Below are 20,423 nucleotides of genomic sequence, written 5' to 3'. Positions count from 1 at the left end.
GAGAATTCCAAAGATTCACAACCCTCTTGAGTAAAGAAATGTCTCCTCCGAGACCGATCCTAAGTGATTTTCCCCTTATTTTGAAACTGTGTCCCCTGGTTCCAGACTCCCCAACCAGGGGAAACATCTCACCTGCACCCACCCTGTCTATTCCATTCAATATCTCAGAAGTTTTGGTGAGATCACCTCTCATTCTTCAAAACACGAGTGAAGACAGGCCCAGTTTCCCCAATCTCTATTCATAGGACAGTCCTGCCATCCCGTGTGGTCTCTGGTTCCCTGTTTTCTCTCTACCTCCTTAAATAGCGGGCTTAGATTTACCACCTTGCAATCTATAGAATATTGAAAGATGATCACCAATGTATCCACTATCTCTCCAGCCACCTCTTTCAACACTCTGGGATGGAGAGCGTCAGCTTTTGGAGATTTCTGATTTATTTTTTTATTGCCACGTGTACCGAGGTACAGTGAAAAGTATTGTCCTACGTACAGTCCAGACAGATCATTCCATACATAGAAAAAATACCATTTATTAACTTTCAACCACATTATTTTCTCCAGTACTAGTTTTTCACGATTACTAATCTCTTTCAGTTCCTCAATCTCACTAGTCCCTTGGTGTTCTCATGTTTGGGGGAAATTTCTGTATCTTCCTCTGTGAAGACAGACACACAGTTTAGTTTCTCTGTCACTTCCCCATTATAAACTCTCCTGCCTTTGCCTGGAATGGACCCACATTGGTCTTTGCTAATCTTTTCCTTTTCACATTCCTATCGGAGCTTTTCCTGTTGGTTTTTATGTTTCTCACCTGTTGGCTCTCATGTTCTATTTTCTCTTTCTTTATCAGTCTCTTGGTTTGGTTTTCAGCAAAGGAGAACCAAGTTCCCAATCCTCGGGCTTGCTACTATTTGGGCCACTTTATGAACCTCTTCCTTTGATCTAATGCAATCTTTAACTTTGCTTGTCAGCCACGGTTGCAAAACTTCTGTTGGATTTTTGTTTATTAAGGGAGTCTATATTTTATGTAAATATGTAACAATTCCTCAAATACTTGTGATTGCCTGTGTATCGTCATAGCTTTTATTGTAATTTCCCAATCTAGCACAGACAACTGTGAATACAGGCCCAGTTTCCCCAATGTCTCTTCCCAGGACAGTCCTCGGTGGTAAAATGTGCAGTGGCCTGTATTTTAGGCTCGATAAAATCAGACACTTTAAATTAAAAATTGGACATTTTAAATCAAGCCACAGCCAGCTCCAGCAACCAGCCTGAATACACTGAACTCCGACAAGCTGCCAGCACATGTCTGGAGCTGCTCTGCTCCATCAATCACCAATCAAGAGATAATTGGCTCTATTCATCTATTGATTGTTTTGAATAGACAAAGTTACATAACAAACAACGCACCAGGAAATGGACTCCTGTGGACAGATTCCAGTGTCCTGCTGAGTGGCCATTGGTAACTCCATTGGGTGGTACCACTCCCACCCTGTGACCTCATCGGCTTGGTCAGAGAACATTCTGGAAGGACCTAGAAAGGGTATAACGATCGAACCCTCGGACCGCCCAGCAGTGAAGACTCCACGCAGAGGTAATCGAGACGACTGACCAGAGACGGAAAGAAGCAGCAGCGAGACCCATCTTCTCGGAAGAAGACCCCGAGGAGATTGAGATACAGAATCAAACCCGCAGCTCGAATGAGTCCATCGGCTCGGGTACTAATCAGAATCTTGGGACTGTAATTAGTGGGATAATTTAAGGGTAACTGTTTTACTGCTTGTGGAATAAAGTTGTGTGATTTATACACTCCGTTGTCCTTTGTTTATCTGGTCAATAAAGATACCTGGGTAAAACATTTGATTAGTAAACTGGTTGAAGTGTCTGTGGTTTTATAGAAACAACACCTCCCATCCCCGGAACAAGTCTGGTGAACCTTCCTTACTCCCTCTGTGGCAACATTATCTTTCCTGAGGCAAGGGGAGTAAAACTGCACACAGTACTCCAGCTGTGGTCTAACCAAGGTTCTACACTATTGAAGCAAGTCTTCACTCCTCCTTTACTGAAATCTGCTTGTGATAAAGGCCAACATCCCATTCGCCTTCCTAATAACTTGCTGCGCCTGTATGTTAGCCTTCAGTGACTTATTGATGAGGACACCCAGGTCCCTTTGTACATCTACACTTTCTAATCTCCGACCATTTCAGAAATACTCTGCTCATCGGTTCCTCCTACCAAAGTGATAATCTTACATTTTTCCACATTATATTCCATCTGCCATGTCCTTGCCCACTCACTAAGTCTGTCCAATTCCTCCTGTAGCCATTTTACATCTTCCTCACAACACACATCACACATTCCCACCCAGCTTTGTGTCATCAGTGAACTTGGAAATATTCCATTTGGTCCCCACATCCAAATCATTGTATAAACCATGAACAGCTGGGGCCCAAGTACTGATCTTTGCAGTAACCCACTCGTCCCAACTGCTAAGGTGAGAATGACCCATTTATTCCTCCTCTCTGTTTTCTGCCTGTTAGCCAATCCTCAATCCATGCCAGTATATTACCTCCTATCCCATGTGTTTTCATTTTGCTGAGTAACCTCCTGTCGGGTGTTTATCATAAACCTTCTGAAAATCCAAGTGTGCCACATCCACGGACTCTTTATCAATTCTGGTAATAACATCCTCAAAAACTCCAAAGGTTTCGTCAGACATGATTTCCTATTCCGAAATCCATGTTAGAAGTCTTACAACACCAGGTTAAAGTCCAACAGGTTTGTTTTGAATCACTAGCTTTCGGAGCGCTGCTCCTTCCTCAGGTGAGGAAGAAGCTCCTTCACCTGAGCAAGGAGCAGCGCTCCGAAAGCTATTGATTCGAAACAAACCTGTTGGACTTTAACCTGGTGTTGTAAGACTTCTGACTGTGCCCACCCCAGTTCAACGCCGGCATCTCCATATCATAAATCCATGTTAATTATTATCCAGGTGTCCATTTACACATCCTGTATAATAGATTCTAGCATTTTCCCAATACTGATGTCAGGCTAACAGGTCTGTAGTTCACCGTTTTCTCTCTCCCTCCCTTCCTGAACAGTGGGGTGACATTTCCTATCTTTTAATCTGCAGGAACCATTCCAGAATCTATAGAATTATGGAAGATGATCACCAATGTATCTGTGATCTCTATAGCAAGCTCTTTCAACTGGGATGTAGAATATCAGGTCTCAAGAACTCATCAATATTCAATCCCATTAATTTCTCCAATGCAGCATAAGACCATAAGACATAGGAGCGGAAGTAAGGCCATTCGGCCCATCGAGTCCACTCCACCATTCAATCATGGCTGATTTCAACTCCATTTACCCGCTCTCTCTCCATAGTCCTTAATTCCTCGAGAAATCAAGAATTTATAAACTTCTGTCTTAAAGACACTCAACTTCCTGGCCTCCACCGCCCTCTGTGGCAATGAATTTCACAGACCCACCACTCTCTGGCTGAAGAAATTTCTCCTCATCTCTGTTCTAAAGTGACTCCCTTTTATTCTAAGGCTGTGCCCCCGGGTCCTAGTCTCCCCTGCTAATGGAGACAACTTCCCTATGTCCACCCTATCTAAGCCATTCATTATCTTGTAAGTTTCTATTAGATCTCCCCTCAACCTCCTAAACTCCAATGAATATAATCCCAGGATCCTCAGACATTCATCGTATGTTAGGCCTACCATTCCTGGGATCATCCGTGTGAATCTCCGCTGGACCCGCTCCAGTGCCAGTATGTCCTTCCTGAGCTGTGGGGCCCAAAATTGCTCACAGTATTCTAAATGGGGCCTAACTAATGCTTTATAAAGCTTCAGAAGTACATCCCTGCTTTTATATTCCAAGCCTCTTGAGATGAATGACAACATTGCATTTGCTTTCTTAATTACGGACTCAACCTGCAAGTTTACCTTCAGAGAATCCTGGACTAGGACTCCCAAGTCCCTTTGCACTTCAGCATTATGAATTTTGTCACCGTTTAGAAAATAGTCCATGCCTCTATTCTTTTTTCCAAAGTGAAAGACCTCGCACTTGCCCATGTTGAATTTCATCAGCCATTTCTTGGACCACTCTCCTAAACTGTCTAAATCTTTCTGCAGCCTCCCCACCTCCTCCATACTACCTGCCCCTCCACCTATCTTTTGTATCATCGGCCAACATAGCCAGAATGCCCTCAGTCCCGTCATCTAGATCGTTAATATATAAAGAGAACAGCTGTGGCCCCAACACTGAACCCTGTGGGACACCACTCGTCACCGGTTGCCATTCCAAAAAAGAACCTTTTATCCCAACTCTCTGCCTTCTGCCTGACAGCCAATCGTCAATCCATGTTAGTACCTTGCCTTGAATACCATGGGCCCTTATTTTACTCAGCAGTCTCCCGTGAGGCACCTTATCAAAGGCCTTTTGAAAGTCAAGATAGATAACATCCATTGGCTCTCCTTGGTCTAACCTATTTGTTATCTCTTCAAAGAACTCTAACAGGTTTGTCAGGCACGACCTCCCCTTACTAAATCCATGCTGACTTGTCCTAATCCGACCCTGCACTTCCAAGAATTTAGAAATCTCATCCTTAACAATGGATTCTAGAATCTTGCCAACAACCGAGGTTAGGCTAATTGGCCAATAATTTTCCATCTTTTTCCTTGTTCCCTTCTTGAACAGGGGGGTTACAACAGCGATTTTCCAATCCTCTGGGACTTTCCCTGACTCCAGTGACTTTTGAAAGATCATAACTAATGCCTCCACTATTTCTTCAGCTATCTCCTTTAGAACTCTAGGATGTAGCCCATCTGGTCCCGGAGATTTATCAATTTTTAGACCTCTTAGTTTTCTAGCACTTTCTCCTTTGTGATGGCTACCATATTCAACTCTGCCCCTGACTCTCCGGAATTGTTGGGATATTACTCATGTCTTCTACTGTGAAGACTGACGCAAAGTACTTATTTAGTTCCTCAGCTAATTCTTTGTCTCCCATCGCTAGATTACCAGCGTCATTTTGGAGCGGTCCAATGACTACTTTTGCCTCCCGTTTGTTTTTAATGTATTTAAAGAAACTTTTACTATCATTCCTAATGTTACTGGCTAGCCTACCTTCATAATTGATCCTCTCTTTCCTTATTTCTCTCTTTGTTATCCTCTGTTTGTTTTTGTAGCCTTCCCAATCTTCTGACTTCCCACTACTATGATGAAACATTCTATGATCTACTCTTTGCCACATTATAGGCTTTCTCTTTTGCTTTGATGCATTCCCCAACTTCCTTTGTCAGCCATGGCTGCCTAATCCCCCCTCTGATAACCTTTCTTTTCTTTGGGATGAACCTCTGTACTGTGTCCTCAATTACTCCCAGAAACTCCTGCCATTGCTGTTCTACTGTCTTTCCCACTAGGCTCTGCTCCCAGTCGATTTTCGTCAGTTCCTCCCTCATGCCCCTGTAGTTACCTTTATTTAACTGTAACACCTTTACATCTGATTCTACCTTCTTTCTTTCAAATTGGAGATTGAATTCTACCATATTATGATCACTGCCTCCTAAGTGTTCCCTTACTTTAAGATCTTTAATCAAGTCTGGCTCATTACATAACACTAAGTCCAGAATGGCCTGTTCCCTCGTGGGCTCCATCACAAGCTGTTCCAAAAAGCCCTCCTGTAAACATTCAATGAATTCCCTTTCCTTGAGTCCACTGGCAGCATTATTTACCCAGTCCACCTGCATATTGAAGTCCCCCATGATCACTGTGACCTTGCCTTTCTGACATTAACTTTCTATTTTGTGGTGCATTTTGTGCCCCCGGTCCTGACCACTGTTAGGAGGCCTGTACATAACTCCCATTATGTTTTTTTTGCCTTTGTGGTTCCTCAACTCTACCCACACAGACTCCACATCATCCGACCCCATGTCGTTTAGTGCTATTGATTCAATTTCATTCCGAATTAACAAGGCAACCCCGCCCCCTCTGTCTTTTCGATAGGTTGTGAATCCCTGGATGTTTAAATGCCAGTCATGAACCCCCTGCAACCATGTCTCTGTGATGCCTACCACATCATACCTGCCAGTCACAATCTGGGCCACAAGTTCATCTACCTTGTTCCGTACACTGTGCGCATTTAAATATAGCACCTTTAATTCTCTATTGACCGTCCCTTTTTGTTTTCTTAGTGTGGTGGACCTTGGTTTACTGAGCCTTTCCATACACTGTCATATTTTGTGGGATGGGGACTATCGTAACCTCTCCTGAGTTTTGTCTTTTCGTGCTTTTTTGTATTCCTAAGCAGCTACGCTTCCCACTGATTACTTCACCTCTTGGTTCCCTGACTTTCCCTTCCCCCCCCCCCCCCACCTCTTAGTAATCCTTTATTCCTCATTCCCCCTAGTTCCTTGGATCTCTAACTTTGGGAAATTTATTTAGCTAAATTCTCCACTCCTGAGACTAAATGTTGATGCCGGGGCAGGATTCGCGAGTTCTACGATTGCAAAACTGATGCCGCACCTGGTCCGATTCAACGACTGTTGAGGGGCCAGGATCAGCACCACATGGGACTCAATCCATTCCAATGAGAAACGGTGCCGGATTTGCTGGATTAACGATTGACACTCGGGAGGCTGACAAGCTGCATAAACACACTTCACTCCACATACACACCATCCTAGCCAACAAGATGGCAGTGAGGAGAGTGGCACCCCGCTTTATGGACACCGAGCTTCTGACGTTTCTGAAGGGTTCCACCAATCACAATGAAGAATGGGATAAATCTCGGAATTTTAGAAGAGCTGATTGACTTCTAGTCAAGTCCATCAAAATGACACCACGGGACCCTACCACACAGCACAGAGGGGAATCCCTTTGGTCAGTTCAACTGACAGCTTGCAGCCGGGGGGGGGGGGGGGGGGGGGGGGGTTCCAAAGTCTGTAGTTCAAACCCAGAATCTGCAATGGTGCAGCAGCGAGCAAGACGGTAATAAAAAGGGAGACATGGATCAGACAAGGATTTTAAAAAGAATCCTTACACATGGACTAATTACAAAGCCTGTCATTGAACCATCTGTACCCGCCCAAGCCACGTCAAACTCTCAAACAATTGTCTTCCCCACGCTCCGTCCCCGGTACAGGGAGTCAGCATTCCCATGCCAAGCAGTGAAAACATGGTGGCCTTGACACCCAGATGTTGTCCAGGATTCCAGGCACTCTTGTTTTCTCTGTCCTCTGGGAGCTGTTTATCTCCCTGTTCCCACACAGCAAGTCGTCTGTTCTCAGCTCTGCTCGATTTCTGCTGGAGTTTGGTCCCTTTTACACCTTTCAGATCAATAAAACATTTGGTCAGTGAAGACCCAAACCACAATTTCCCATCCTGTCACCTGTCAACCATCCTTACCCAGAGCGTAATCACAACAGGAATAAAAACAGGAGAAATGGAACAATCAAATTCAAAATAAATCCACAGCCAGTCATACAATTTAATTTAATGTTCACTAATTAGCAATAAAACCTGAAGTAGGGGGTCCTCCAGGAATCTTACAGTGCACACCTAGAGGGTGTGTTGGTGGGGGTGGGGGGGGGGGGGGGGTGGTGAAAGAGTCTTTCTGACCCCTCACTCAATGTCACTTCATTATTTTCCATTTCTGTTCTGGCTCCGCCTGGGGTAACATCTACTCCATCTTCTCTTCTCCTGAATTAGCGCCGTGAGTTCTCAGTTACATTGGGACAGATGGTTCAAGGAACAAATCAAACATGGATGTGAAAGATTCTCCAGCTCTCTCTTTGTGGACAGTTCTTACTCAGTATTATTTCTCCCAAACCCTTCATTGTCCCATTATCGCTTTAATTTCACTCATACTTTGACCATGTCCAGTGTGTTTAATTCTATCCTGATTGTTTTAAAGTCAGTTTCTCTCTGGAGTGTGTCAATGTCTTGATGATGTCACAATGGTGTCTCAATCCCCTGGCCACATTAACCATTTCATCTCCTGCTGTGTCTCCAGTTGCTGTGTGTGTTTGGGACCCGGTCTTCAGTCCATTTCACCATGAATTTAGGCTTGTTATTTTTCACATGTAACAAATCACAACTGCACACCCACACCGGTATCCCAAAATCATGTCACATATACTTAACTCTCAGATGCGCTGATGAAAAGATCAATGTGAGTGTCTGTCTGTCTTATCTCCCCTGTTATGGTGCTGATATTTCATGTCGTGGCCGGGCTTTCAAATGTGGATTTCTTTAAAACAAAGTTCATGGGTCAGGATGTAAATATTTCCAGGAGAAAGTGATCAACTTATTCATCCCATCTACACATTCCAGACTTTCAGTAGAACGTAGCAGGATATCAGATTGATATATTCTATTCAACCACACCCAAGGTAAAGTATTCCAATCATTTATTGTCCAGGACAATATTCCCAGTATCTTTCAAACAGAAATTAAACATTCCCATCTGATCCCAGGTATTAACATATTCTGTTTGTTTGTTCATGTCAGGCTGGGATTGTTCACCTTGGAGCAAAGGAGGTCGAGGGGAGATTTGATAGAGGTGGTCAAGATTATGACAGGTTTAGGTAAGATGGATAAAGAAAAGCTGATGGGACAAGGATGAAGGGGACACAGATTTCAGGTTTTGGGTAAGAGATGTGGGGGGGGGGGGGGCAGTGGGGGATGTGAGGGAGAATATTTTGATGCAGCAAATGGTAATGATCTGGAACTCGCTGCCTGTGAGGGGGTGGAAATGAAGAAATGGAGGATTTCAAATAAAAATTGGATTGACATTTAAGGGAACTAAATTGCAGAGCTACAGGGATAGAACAGGGCAGTGGGACTGACTGGTTTGCTCCAGAGCCAACAGGGAATCGATGGGCTGTATGGCCACATTCTGTGCCCTCATGGCTCTAATCGAACAATTTCAGCTGCTCCAGTCTCTCTAACTAACTGAAGTCCCTCATCCCTGGTCCATTCTCATAAATCTCCTCTGCATCCTCTCTGAGAATGTCACATCTTTCCTGAGGTGTGGAGCCCATATATAGGATTCCATTCTGGAGGAATAGAATTGAAAAGCAGGGAGGTTATGCCAACTTTTTTAGAACCAGGGTTAGACTACACTGGGAGCACTGTCAACATTTGTGATCTCCATTTAGAAAAAGGAAATCGAGGCAGCGGAGAAGGTGCAACAAAGATTCACAACAATAATACCAGAACTGAGAGTATTTCACCCTCAGGAAAGGCTGGGGCTGCTTTTCTCCAGAAAAGAGAAGACTGAAGGGTGACCTGATGGAAGTCTTTAAGATGATGAAGGGGTTCAATAATCCAATAGGGATTTGACGAGAAACCTCTTTACCCAGCGAGTGGTGAGAATGTGGAACTCACTACCACAGCAAGTGGTTGAAGTGAACAGCATGAATACATTGAAGGGGAAGCTAGACACATACATGAGGGAGAAAGGAATAGAAGGAGATGCTGATGGGGGGAGATGAAGAGGGCTGGGTGGAAGCTCATGTGGAGCATCTACTGACAGAGCCCAATTGAGCCGACTGGCCTGGCCCTGTGCTGTAGACTCAATGGAACAGAAACAAATGTATTTATTTTAGATCTACCTGTAGTGGGGGGAAAACACTATTTACTATCCAGGATAAAATAAATGTCCTTCATCAGTTTCTGTGGATCATTTCAGTGGAAATGTGCACTCCCCGGATCAAAGACCATCAGCCCACTGGGAGCAAAGTTGTGAGACCGGCCAGTCCAGCAGAAAGATACCCTCCGACCCTCCCACTTCACCAAGTGTCAGAATGAACAAGGTTTGATTTAGATTTGTCACGTGCACCGAGGTACAGTGAAAAGTATTGTTCTGCGTACAGTCCAGACAGATCATTCTAGACTTGAAAAAACAAAGGACATACGGAGGTTTTGGAGAATGGGCAGGACAGTGGAGTTGAGGCCAGGATCAGCCATAATCACATTGAGGGTGTTAGGATCGGGAGGCTAAATTGCCCACTCCCGCTCCTGTGTCATGTGTTCCAGGGAGGAGATGATCTGGCTCATTTTGCAATCCAGCAACATTGTAGGTAGCAGATGAGGAACATATCAGTCATGATAGAATGGCAGAGCAAACTTGATGGGCCGAATGGCCTAATTCTGCTCCTATATCTTATGAACTTCTGAAATACACAATATAAATACATAGACATCGGGTGAAGCATACGGAGTGTAGTGCTACTCAGCATAGAAGATGTGTGGAGAGATCAGTTCAGTCCATAAGAGGGTCATTCAGGAGTCTGGTAACAGCGGGGAAGAAGCTGTTTTTGAATATGTTCGTTCGTGTTCTCAGACTTTTGTATCACCTGCCTGATGGAAGAGAAAATAACCTGGGTGGGAGAGGTCTTTGATTACGCTGCCTGCTTTCCCAAGGCAGTGGGAGTTGTAGACAGAGTCAATGGATGGGAGGCGGGTTTGTGTGATGGACTGGGCTGTGTTCTCTGTAGTTTCTTACGGTCTTGGGCCGAGCAGTTGCCATACCAGGCTGTGCTGCAGCCAGATAGGATGCTTTCTCTGGTGTATCTGTAATAAAAGGTAAGATTCAATGTGGACATGCTGAATTTCCTTAGTTTCCTGAGGAAGTATAGGCGCCGTTGTACTTTCTTGGTCGTAGTGTTGATGTTGGTGGACCAGGACAGATTGTTGGTGATGTGCACACCTCGGAATTTGAAGCTGTCAACCAGCTCCACCTCAGCACCATTGATGCAGACAGGGGTGTGTACAATATTTTGCTTCCTGAAGTAAATGACCAGCTCCTTAGTTTTGCTGACATTGAGGGAGAGGTTGTTGTCATTACACCATGCCACTAGGTTCTCTATCTCCCTCCTGTACGCTGACCCATTGTTGTTTGAGATCCGACCCACTACGGTCGTGTCATCAGCAAACTCATAGATGGAGCGGGAGCCAAAATTTGCCACAGTCGTGCGTGTACAGGGAGTATAGGAGCTAAGTACGCAACCTTGTGGGGCCCTGGTATTGAGGACTATCGTGGAGTTGTTGTTGTTTATCCTTACTGATTGTGGTCTATGGGTCAGGAAGTTGAGGATCCAGTTGCAGAGGGAGGAGCCAAGTCCTAGGTTTTGGAGTTTTGATGTGAGCTTGGCTGGGATTATGGTGTTGAAGGCACAGCTGTAGTTAATGAATAGGAGTCTGACGTAGGAGTCCTTGTTGTTGAAATGCTGCAGGGATGAGTGTAGGGCCAGGGAGAAGGCGTCTGCTGTGGACCGTTGAGGCGGTATGCAAATTACAGTGGATCAAGGCACTCTGGGAGTCTGGAGTTGGATGTGAGTCATGGCTAACCTCTCGAAGCACACCATAATGATCGGTGTCAAGGCCACCGGATGGTAGTCATTGAGGCACATTGCCTGGTTCTCCTTTGGCATCGGTATGATGGTGGTCTTCTTGACGCAGGTGGGAACCTCGGAATCTAGTGGGGAGAGATTGAAGATGTCCGCGAACACACCTGCCAGAGGGTCAGCGCAGGATCTGGGTGCGCGATCTGGGATCCCGTCAGGACCCATCGCTTTCCGAGGGTTCACTTTCAAGAAGGCCAATCTGACTTCAGAGGCTGTGATGGTGGGCATGGGTGTCCAAGGCTGCTGGGGCAGTTGACAACCGTTTGTTGGTTTCCTGCTCGAAACGAGCATCAAATACATTGAGTTTGTTGGGAAGGGGTGTGCTGTTGCTGAAGATTCTACTCGACTTTACTTTGTAGCCCATTATGTTTAGCTGGGCTGTTTAGCACTGGGCTAAATCGCTGGCTTTGAAAGCAGACCAAGGCAGGCCAGCAGCATGGTTCAATTCCTGTACCAGCCTCCCCGAACAGGCGCCGGAATGTGGCGACTAGGGGCTTTTCACAGTAACTTCATTGAAGCCGACTTGTGACAATAAGCAATTTTCATTTTCATTTCATGTTGTTTAAACCTTACCACAACCTACAAGAGTCCCTGTTGTTAGTCTGCGACTCTAGCTTAGTCTGGTATTGTCACTTGGAGTCCCTGATGGCTTTGCGGAGGTCACATATAGATTTGAATAGGTCAGGGTTGCCTGCCTTGTACACCTTCAGTCGGGAGTGAATCTCCCAATTAAACCATGGATTCTGGTTGGGTAACGTACAGACTACCTTCTTTTGCACACAATCTTCTACACTAACTGATGAAGTCTGTGACGGTGCTGGCATACTCGTCTAGGTTGGCTGCTGAGTTCTTGAATATGGACCAGTCCACTGACTCCAAGCAGTCGCGTAGGAGCTCTTCTGTTGCCTCAGACCAGCATTTGCACAACCTTCTCAACTGGATTCTCCGCTTAAGTTTCTGCTTGTATGCTGGGAGAAGGAGCACCATCGTGTGGTCCGATTTTCCGAAGTGCGGTCAGGGGATGGATCATCAGGCGCCCTTGATGTTTCTGTGGCAATGGTCAAGGATGTTGGGACAAGAGATGAGTTGGTGGAATTTTGGCAGTACACTCGAGGTTGGCCTGGTTGAAGTCTCCGGCCACGATGAACAAGGCCTCCGGGTATTCTGCTTCATTGTTATTTATAGCGCTTACAATTCATCAAGCGGCGTCTTCACTTCCGCCTGGGGTGGGATGTAGACCACCGAGATGATGGCAGAAGTGAACTCCGTGGAAGGTAGTATGGACGGCACTTCACAGTCGGGTATTCCAGGTCCGGGGAGCAGTAGTTCGCCAGGGTCGCCACATCCGAGCACCAGGAGTTGACGAGGAGACAAACCCCTCCACCCACTCCAGGTTCAGTCCTGGATGTGATGAACAGCAGGAATAACAGCAGAATCCAACCCGTCATCACTTGTGAACCCTTTGGTGTCACAGCATGTTGGATGACTGAGTGAATCCCTCCCCACAGTGAGAGGTGAATGGCTTCTTTCCAGTGTGAACTCGCTGGTGTGTCAACAGGGCAGATGAATCACGGAATCTCCTCCCACAATCAGAGCAGGTGAATCAACTCTCCCCAGTGTGGACTCGCTGGTGTCTCCGCAATGTGGATGATGTTCGAAACGTCTTTGTGCAGTGAAAGCAGCTGAACCGTCTCTCCTCAGAATGAATGCACTGGTGGGACATCAGTAACTGTGAGCTTTTGAAACTCATCGTGCAGTCAGAGCATTTAAAGGGCCTGCTCTTGGTGTGAGTGACATTGTGGCTACGCAAGCCGGATAATTGAGTGAATCCCTTATCACACACAGAGCAGATGAATGGTCTCTCCCCGGTGTGAAGTCGCTGGTGTGTCTGCAGGTTGGATAACTGAGTGAATCCCTTATCACACACAGAGCAGATGAATGGCCTCTCCCCGGTGTGAGCGCTCTGGTGTCTCTTCAGGTGGGATAACCGAGTGAATGCCTTATCACACACAGTGCAGGTGAATGGCCTCTCCCCGGTGTGAACCCGTTGGTGGTTCTCCAGATGGGACAGCTGAGTGAATCCCTTCCCACACACAGTGCAGGTGAATGGCCTCTCCCCGGTGTGAACTCGCTGGTGGTTCTCCAGATAGGATAACTGAGTGAATCCCTTCCCACACACAGTGCTGATGAATGGCCCCTCCCTGGTGTGAAGTCTCTGGTGGCTCTGCAGGTTGCATAACCGAGTGAATCCCTTATCACACACAGTGCAGGTGAATGGCCTCTCCCCAGTGTGAACTCGTTCGTGTCTCCGCAGGTTGCCAATGTCAGTGAATCCCTTTTCACACTGAGAGCAGGTGAAAGGTCTCTCTCCAGTGTGACTGCGTTGATGCCTTGCCAGCTCGTGTGCGGCTCTGAATCCCTTCCCACACACAGAGCTGGTGAACGGCCTCTCTCCAGTGTGACTGCGTTGATGCCATTCCAGCCCAGAGGGGCCTTTGAATCCCTTCTCACAGTCCTCACATTTCCATGGTTTCTCCATGGTCTGGGTGATCTTGCGTCTCACCACGTTGGACGATCAGTTGAAGCCTCGTCCACACAGAACACCTATACAGTCTCTCCCTGCTGTGAATGGTGTAGTATTTTTTCAGGATGTATCACTGGTTAAAGCTCTTTCCACAGTCAGTGCTCTGTAACATTCTCACACGGGTGTGTGTGTGTGTGTGTGTGTCGCAGTGTTTTTCCAGACACACCGATGTTTAAAATCTCTTGAAGCAGACAGAATAGACAAACATTTCTCCTTCTAAATTCAAAGGTCGATGATATTCGGTTCCCAAGAATTGAGTGACTCAGTCAGTTCCTGACGTGATATTTAGTTTGAGATATCGGCCTCAAACTCCTCTCGTTTTAACTTCCTGCAAAAAGATTTTTCAAAAATTATCACTGTCAGTACAGGATAGAAATTCAGAACAGACAATTCTAGTTTCTATCGAACATTCTTTCCTCTCTCACTTTCCCTGAAATGCTCTAAATCTCCGTCCCACACACACTCCCTCCATTCTCACTCTGCTGTATCTAATATTCACCCTCCCAACTCTCCTGAAGGTGCTGATTCAGGCTGATTGACAGACCCATGCTCACTGCTTCCTGTCCTGGACACAGAGGCTGCCAGGCAGATATATGTCTATGTTACTGGACGAAAAATGTGTGTAATATACGGACTGGATTCACTTCCTTTCCCTCCCAATTCTCATCAAGGTGCTGATCAACAAATCTAAACTCATTACAACCTGTATAAAAGTAGAGAATCTCCATCTAAGTATATTTACTGATTAGATGGGATGATCCTGAGGAAGAATTTTATTTAGTCACGGAGTGGTCATGAGCAGGAACCCACTGCCAACAAGGGTTGTGGAAGTCGAGATGATCAATAATTCAAAATAAAAAATGAAGAAAATAAACTTTCAGGGGAACAGGGATATCGAGGGGGAATGGGACTGACTGGATTGCTGTACAGAGAGTCAGCATTGAGTTGAGTTCCCAAATGGATTCTGTCAGTGCTGCAATGACTGTATGACTGGAAATATATAATGTAGATACAGTACTATTTACAAAACTAGAAATAATAATACATGTATTTTATGACACAACCATCAATAATATATATAATACATACCATATAACACTAGATATATCTCTATCCGATATAACATTTTTTAAAATTCATTTACGGGGTGTGGACATCGATGATCAGGCCAGCATTTATTGCCCATCCCTAGTTGCCCTTCAGAGGTGAGGTGAGAGTGACTGCCCTTGGCATCAAGGCAGCATTTGATCGAGTCATACCTGGCCTTCTTGAACCGCTGTAGTCCTTGAGTTGTAGGTACATCCCCTGTGCTGTCAGGGAAGGAGTTCCAGGATGTCGCCCCAGCAACAATGAAGGAAGGGCGATATATTTCAAAGTCCGTCTGGTGAGTGAACCTCCAGGTCGTGGGGTTCCCAGGTATCTGTTGCTCCTGTCCTTCTAGATAGTAGTGGTTGTGGGTTTGGAAGGTGCTGTCTGAGGAACCTTGGTGAGTTACTGCAGTGCACATTATAGATGGTATACACGGCTGCCACAGTTTGCCAGTGGTGAATATTTGTGGAATGGGGAGCAGTCAAGCAGGCTGCTTTGTTCTGGATGGTGTAGAGCAGCATCTTGAGTGTTGTTGGAGCTGCACTCAACCAGGCAAGTGGTGATTATTCTATTACACACCTGACTTGTACCTTGTATATGGTGGACAGGCTTTGGGGGTCAGGAGGTGCGTTACTCACTGTAGTCTTTGACCTGCCCTGGTGGCCACCGTATTAATATGACTGGTCCAGTTCAGTTTCTGATCAATGGTAACCCTCAGGATCTTGGTTGTGGGGATTCAGCGATGGGAATGCTGCTGAATGTCAAGGGGCGGTGGTTAGATTCTCCTTTGTAGGAGATAGTCACTGCCTGGTACTTGTGTAGCACAAATGTAACTTGCCACTTATCAGCCCACATCTGGATACTGTCCCGGTCTTGCTGCATTTGGAATGGACTGCTTCATTATCTGCGTTGTCGCGAATGATGCTGAACATTGTGCAGTCATTGGCAAACATCCCCACTTCTCACCTTATGATGGAAGGGAGGTCATTGATGAAGCAGCTAAAGATGGTTGGGTCTGGGAATGTGCCCTGAGGAACTCCTGGAACTGAGATGATTGACCTCCAACCATCACAACCATCTTCCTTTGTGCCAGGTATGACTCCAACCCATTGACTCCAGTTTAGCTAGGGCTACTTGATGTCATACTCGATCAAATGCTGCCTTGATGCCAAGGGCAGTCACTCTCACCTCACCTCTGGCATTCAGCTCTTTTGTCCATGTTTGAAAGCTGTAATGAGGTCAGGAGCTGAGTGACCCTGGCGGAACCCAAACTGAGCGTCTGCGAACAGGTTATTGCTCAGTAAAGTGCTATTTGATTGCACTGTTGATGACTCCTTCCGTCAGTTTGCTGATGATGTAAATAAACTGACAGGGAAGGAATTGGCTGGGTTGAATTATGTCCTGTTTACTGTCCGCTTAAATGTCAGCCATCTCCTGGGGAAAGCAGCCCTTTAATTGAGAACATTAGGAAAGAGACGATCCTTTTAGCCAGACAAATAAATGTGTCAAGCTGAGGGAGCAAAGGATGTCAATGCCTTTAAGAGATTAGAGAGAGAGAGAGAGACCTGGGCCAAGCTTTGCAGAGTCTGCACCCTCCCTGGATTCACTTCCTTTCTCTACAGTTATTTGCAAGTCACCAATTGAAGGTCAGAATGAGAAAAGAAATGGCAAAAGGGGAGAAAAGAAAGTGTTTTACTCACAGATGTTGGAGACAGGAGTCTGTGTGCAGCTCAAGCTCATTCAGGGTTGGGGGAACAACAGCTTTGCTCGGCAGAAACCTCCATGTCCAGCTTCCGCATTGAGACAATGGGGGAGCTGTGATTGGCGGAGAGGCAGGGTCCTTCCGGTCCTCCAATCTTCCTATTGGACACAACTCAGCAGTGTCACCGGAGGTGAGCTCCCTCTGCACATGCGCACAGTCCCTTCTCCCTGAGGCATGCGCAGTCCCGGGTTGGGGAGAGAGGGAATTATCGATAGCCGGAACTGCCAGCCGGTTGCCTGGAAAACTTGTCTCGAGGATGCGGAGGAGAGAGGGGAAAAGTGCACTCAAATGCAGTGACGTCTCCGCGGAGTGGGTTTATTCCTATTGGCTGATCTAGAGGACGAGCATCTTTGTGATGTCACAATGTGGAGGGTGGACAATGCGTTTTAGACTAAAACTTCCTCCTCTGGGCAACATCTGGGAACAAATCAATGTCTCCCCCTTTCATTAGTTCATAAGATATAGGAGCAGAATTAGGCCATTTGGCCCATCGAGTTTGCTCTGCCATTTGATCATCGCTGATCTCATCCTGGCCTTAACTCCACCGTCCTGAGAGTTCTCCATAACCCTTCAACCAATTAAAAATCTGTCTAACTCCTCCCTAAATTTACTCACTGTCCCAGCTCCACCACGCGCTGGGGTAGTGAATTCCACAGCCCTTGGGAGAAGCAGTTTCTCCTCAACTCTGTTTTGAATTTGCTATCTCTTATCCGAAGACTATTACCTCTCGTTCTCGAATGCCCCACAAGAGGCAGCAGCCGCTCCAAGTCTACTTTATCTTTCCATTTATTTTCTCATTCTGAGGGGACATTGGTGACTTGCAGCAACTGAAGAGAAAGGAAGTGAATCCCGTCTGTATGTTGCACACATTTTGAGATCAGTAATATAGACATATTTCTGTCTTGCAGCCTGCATGGAGAATTTCAGGCCTCTGTCCAGGGTGGAAAGCAGTGAGAATGGATCTGCCAGTCAGACTGAATCAGCACCTTTAGAGAATTGGTAGGGTGAATATTACATACAGCAGAGTGAGAATGGAGAGAGAGTGTGTTGGATGGCGATTTACAGCTTTTGAGAAATGAGAGAGGAATGAATATTTCATAGGCACTAAAATTGTCTGTTCTTAATTTCCAGTTGTTTTACAGGATATTAGATGATGATTTACTGAAAAACAGACTTCAGAATTTGGAAGAGTCACTTGGTTATGGGCAGCATGATGGCACGGTGGTTAGCACTGTTGCTTCCCAGCTCCAGGGTGCCAGGTTCGATTCCCGGCTTGGGTCACAGTGCGAAGTCTGCACGTTCTCCTCGTGTCTGCGTGGGTTCCCTCCGGGTGCTCCGATTTCCTCCCACAAGTCCCGAAAGGTGTGCTGTTAGGTAATTTGGACATTCTGAATTCTCCCTCAGTGTACCCGAACAGGTGCCAGAATGTGGCGACTCGGGCTTTTCACGGCAATGTCATTGCTGTGTTAATGTAAGCCTACTTATGACAATAAAGATTATTATTATTATTTATCAGGACCTGAATATCATCAGGAGCACCATCACTGCAAAATACACTTCTGGAGTTAAGGATTGCCTGTCAGGCAAAGGAATAGAATGGAAGTAAACACAGGAACAAAGAATCACATTGGACTAGTTCCAGGAGAATTGAGTGACAACTTCAATGATGTAACCATGGAGTGTGATTTTTGATTGTGTTAAAAGTAAAAGGGCAATGTTCTATTGAGAGTTTAAGGGATACGTTCCTTATAAAAATAGTGTTAAGGCATTGTTGTTTCTAGTTTGTATGTTGCAGTAAAATTCATAAACTTGAAGTTTTTGTCTTATGATTCTTTAGTTTGTTCACTGGGTTTAGAATTTATCTTTTGAAGTTACTGATCTTTTCAGAAATCTTACACAGTTGGTCTTGAGTCGCAAGTTTCAACTTCCCATTTAAGCCTCAGGCAACTTGCTGTCTCTCTGTTGTTCATGACAATGACAGCCCAGTAACAGAGCTGAGGGCTGGAGATGCTGTGACCCCTTGTCGGAGTGGAATCAGTAGAAAGAAGAACCATAGTTTCTGGTTGAGCTTTGTGTTAGCTGTCCAACCATGATGATGTGCCTTTCACCACTGAATGGCCTCTCCCCAGTGTGAACTCGCTGGTGTTTCTGCAGGTCAGATAATTGAGTGAATCCTTTGCCACACTGGGAGCAGGCGAATGGCCTTTTCCCAGTGTGACTGCGTTGATGAATTTCCAGCACTGACGGTGCTGTGAATCTCTTCCCACAGTCCTTACATTTCCACGGTTTCTCCATGTTTTGGGTCTCCTCGTGTCTGTCCAGTTCGGACAATCAGTTGAGGCTTTGTCCACACACAGAACAAGTGTATGGTCTCTTCCCACTGTGAATAGTACAATGGTTTTTCACACTGTGTAACTGATTAAAGCTCTTTCCACAGTCAGTGCTCTGGAACATTCTCACTTGGGTGTGTGTGACTTGGTGTTTTTCCAGTCACACTGATCTTTAAAATCTTTTGAAGTTGACAGATGAGGCAAACATTTCTCCTTCTAGATTCGAAGGCCAATGATATTCAGGTCCCAAGGAATTGAGTGACTGTCAGATCCAGAGAACATATATTAGATTTCTGTCTGTAATTCCTCCTCTTTGAATCTCCTGTTAAAACAATTTATAAAATACATCACTGTCAGTACAGGATAGAAATTCAGAACAGACAATTCTAGTTTCTCTGGAACATTCTTTCCTCTTGCATTCCGCAACATCTGTAAATCTCCATCCCTCACACTCTCCCTCCATTCTCACTTTGCTGTATCTAATATTGACCCTCCCAATTCTCCTGAAGGTGCTGATTCAGGCTGATTGACAGATCCCTGCTCACTGCATCCTGTCCTGGACACAGAGACCATAACAAATCGGATCTCCATTCGGCCCATCAAACCTGCTCAACCATCCAAAGGGAACATTGGCCTATCTACCTCAGCATAATTTTCCCACACTATCCCCCATATCCCTCGATATCTTCACTCCCTTGAAATGTTATCAATCTCTGATTTGAAAATACTTGATGACTGAGGATCCACAGTCCTCTGGGGGGGAGAATTCCAAATGCTGACAGGGGGAGTGAGGGGAAGATATGTTTGGTGGTGGAGTCATGCTGGAGTTGGCAGAACTGGCGGAGGATGATTTCTTCAATGCAGAGACTGGCGGGGTGAAAAATGAGGACAGTGGGGATTCTATCCTGGTTCTGGGAGAGAGGAGCGAGGGGGAGGGCAGAGGTGTGGGAGATGGGTCGGACACGGTTGACAGCCCCGGCGACCACAGTGGGTGGGAAGCTACGGTTAAGGAAGAATGAAGACATGTCAGCAGCACCGTTTTGGAAAGTGACATAATCGGAACAGATGCGACGGAGGCGAAGGAACTGAGAGAATGGGATGGAGTCCTTACAGAATGTGGGGTGTGAAGAACTGTAGTCGACGTAGCTGTGGGAGTCGGTAGGTTTGTAATGGATATTAGTGGACAGTCTATCTCAGAAATTGAAATAGAAAGAATCATAGAATTTACAGTGCAGAAGGAGGCGATT

The 20,423-nt window shown here is 45.7% G+C and overlaps 1 protein-coding gene and 1 long non-coding RNA gene across 7 annotated transcripts; one reads left to right on the top strand and one right to left on the bottom strand.

Moving 5' to 3' along the window:
• Positions 1-7,589: 7,589 nt before the first annotated feature.
• On the bottom strand, positions 7,590-16,871 carry LOC140422184 (uncharacterized). Of its 4 annotated transcripts, none has more exons than XR_011947293.1 (2): positions 16,785-16,871; positions 7,590-8,251 (listed from the first exon to the last, which is right to left on the bottom strand). XR_011947293.1 is itself a non-coding variant. In XM_072507199.1 (2 exons), exon 2 carries the CDS (start codon positions 13,948-13,950, stop codon positions 13,015-13,017), a length of 936 nt encoding a protein of 311 aa, XP_072363300.1. In that variant the 5' UTR covers positions 13,951-14,323; positions 16,785-16,865; the 3' UTR covers positions 12,657-13,014. The 4 variants fall into 4 exon arrangements, 1 of the variants encoding a protein (XP_072363300.1); XR_011947292.1 differs by lacking the exon at positions 16,785-16,871 and adding an exon at positions 9,618-12,664; XR_011947294.1 differs by lacking the exon at positions 16,785-16,871 and adding an exon at positions 9,921-12,664.
• A 128-nt stretch (positions 16,872-16,999) lies between these two features.
• LOC140422200 (uncharacterized) lies at positions 17,000-18,660 on the top strand. 3 transcript variants are annotated; one of them, XR_011947300.1, is made up of 4 exons: positions 17,000-17,155; positions 17,755-17,845; positions 17,978-18,220; positions 18,363-18,660. It is a non-coding gene; the product is annotated as an uncharacterized lncRNA (long non-coding RNA). The 3 variants fall into 3 exon arrangements; XR_011947301.1 differs by having other exon boundaries at positions 17,019-17,845; positions 17,989-18,220; XR_011947299.1 differs by having other exon boundaries at positions 17,021-17,845.
• The last annotated feature ends 1,763 nt before the right edge of the window (positions 18,661-20,423 follow it).

The sequence above is a fragment of the Scyliorhinus torazame genome, chromosome 5, assembly GCF_047496885.1.
Source record: "Scyliorhinus torazame isolate Kashiwa2021f chromosome 5, sScyTor2.1, whole genome shotgun sequence".
Lineage (NCBI taxonomy): Eukaryota > Metazoa > Chordata > Chondrichthyes > Carcharhiniformes > Scyliorhinidae > Scyliorhinus > Scyliorhinus torazame.
This window is presented reverse-complemented; position numbering and strand designations above follow the sequence as displayed.

Coding starts and splice junctions, on each gene's coding strand:
- LOC140422184 (XM_072507199.1), bottom strand. CDS start 13,950: ATGGAGAAACCATGGAAATGTGAGGACTGTGAGAAGGGATTCAAAGGC.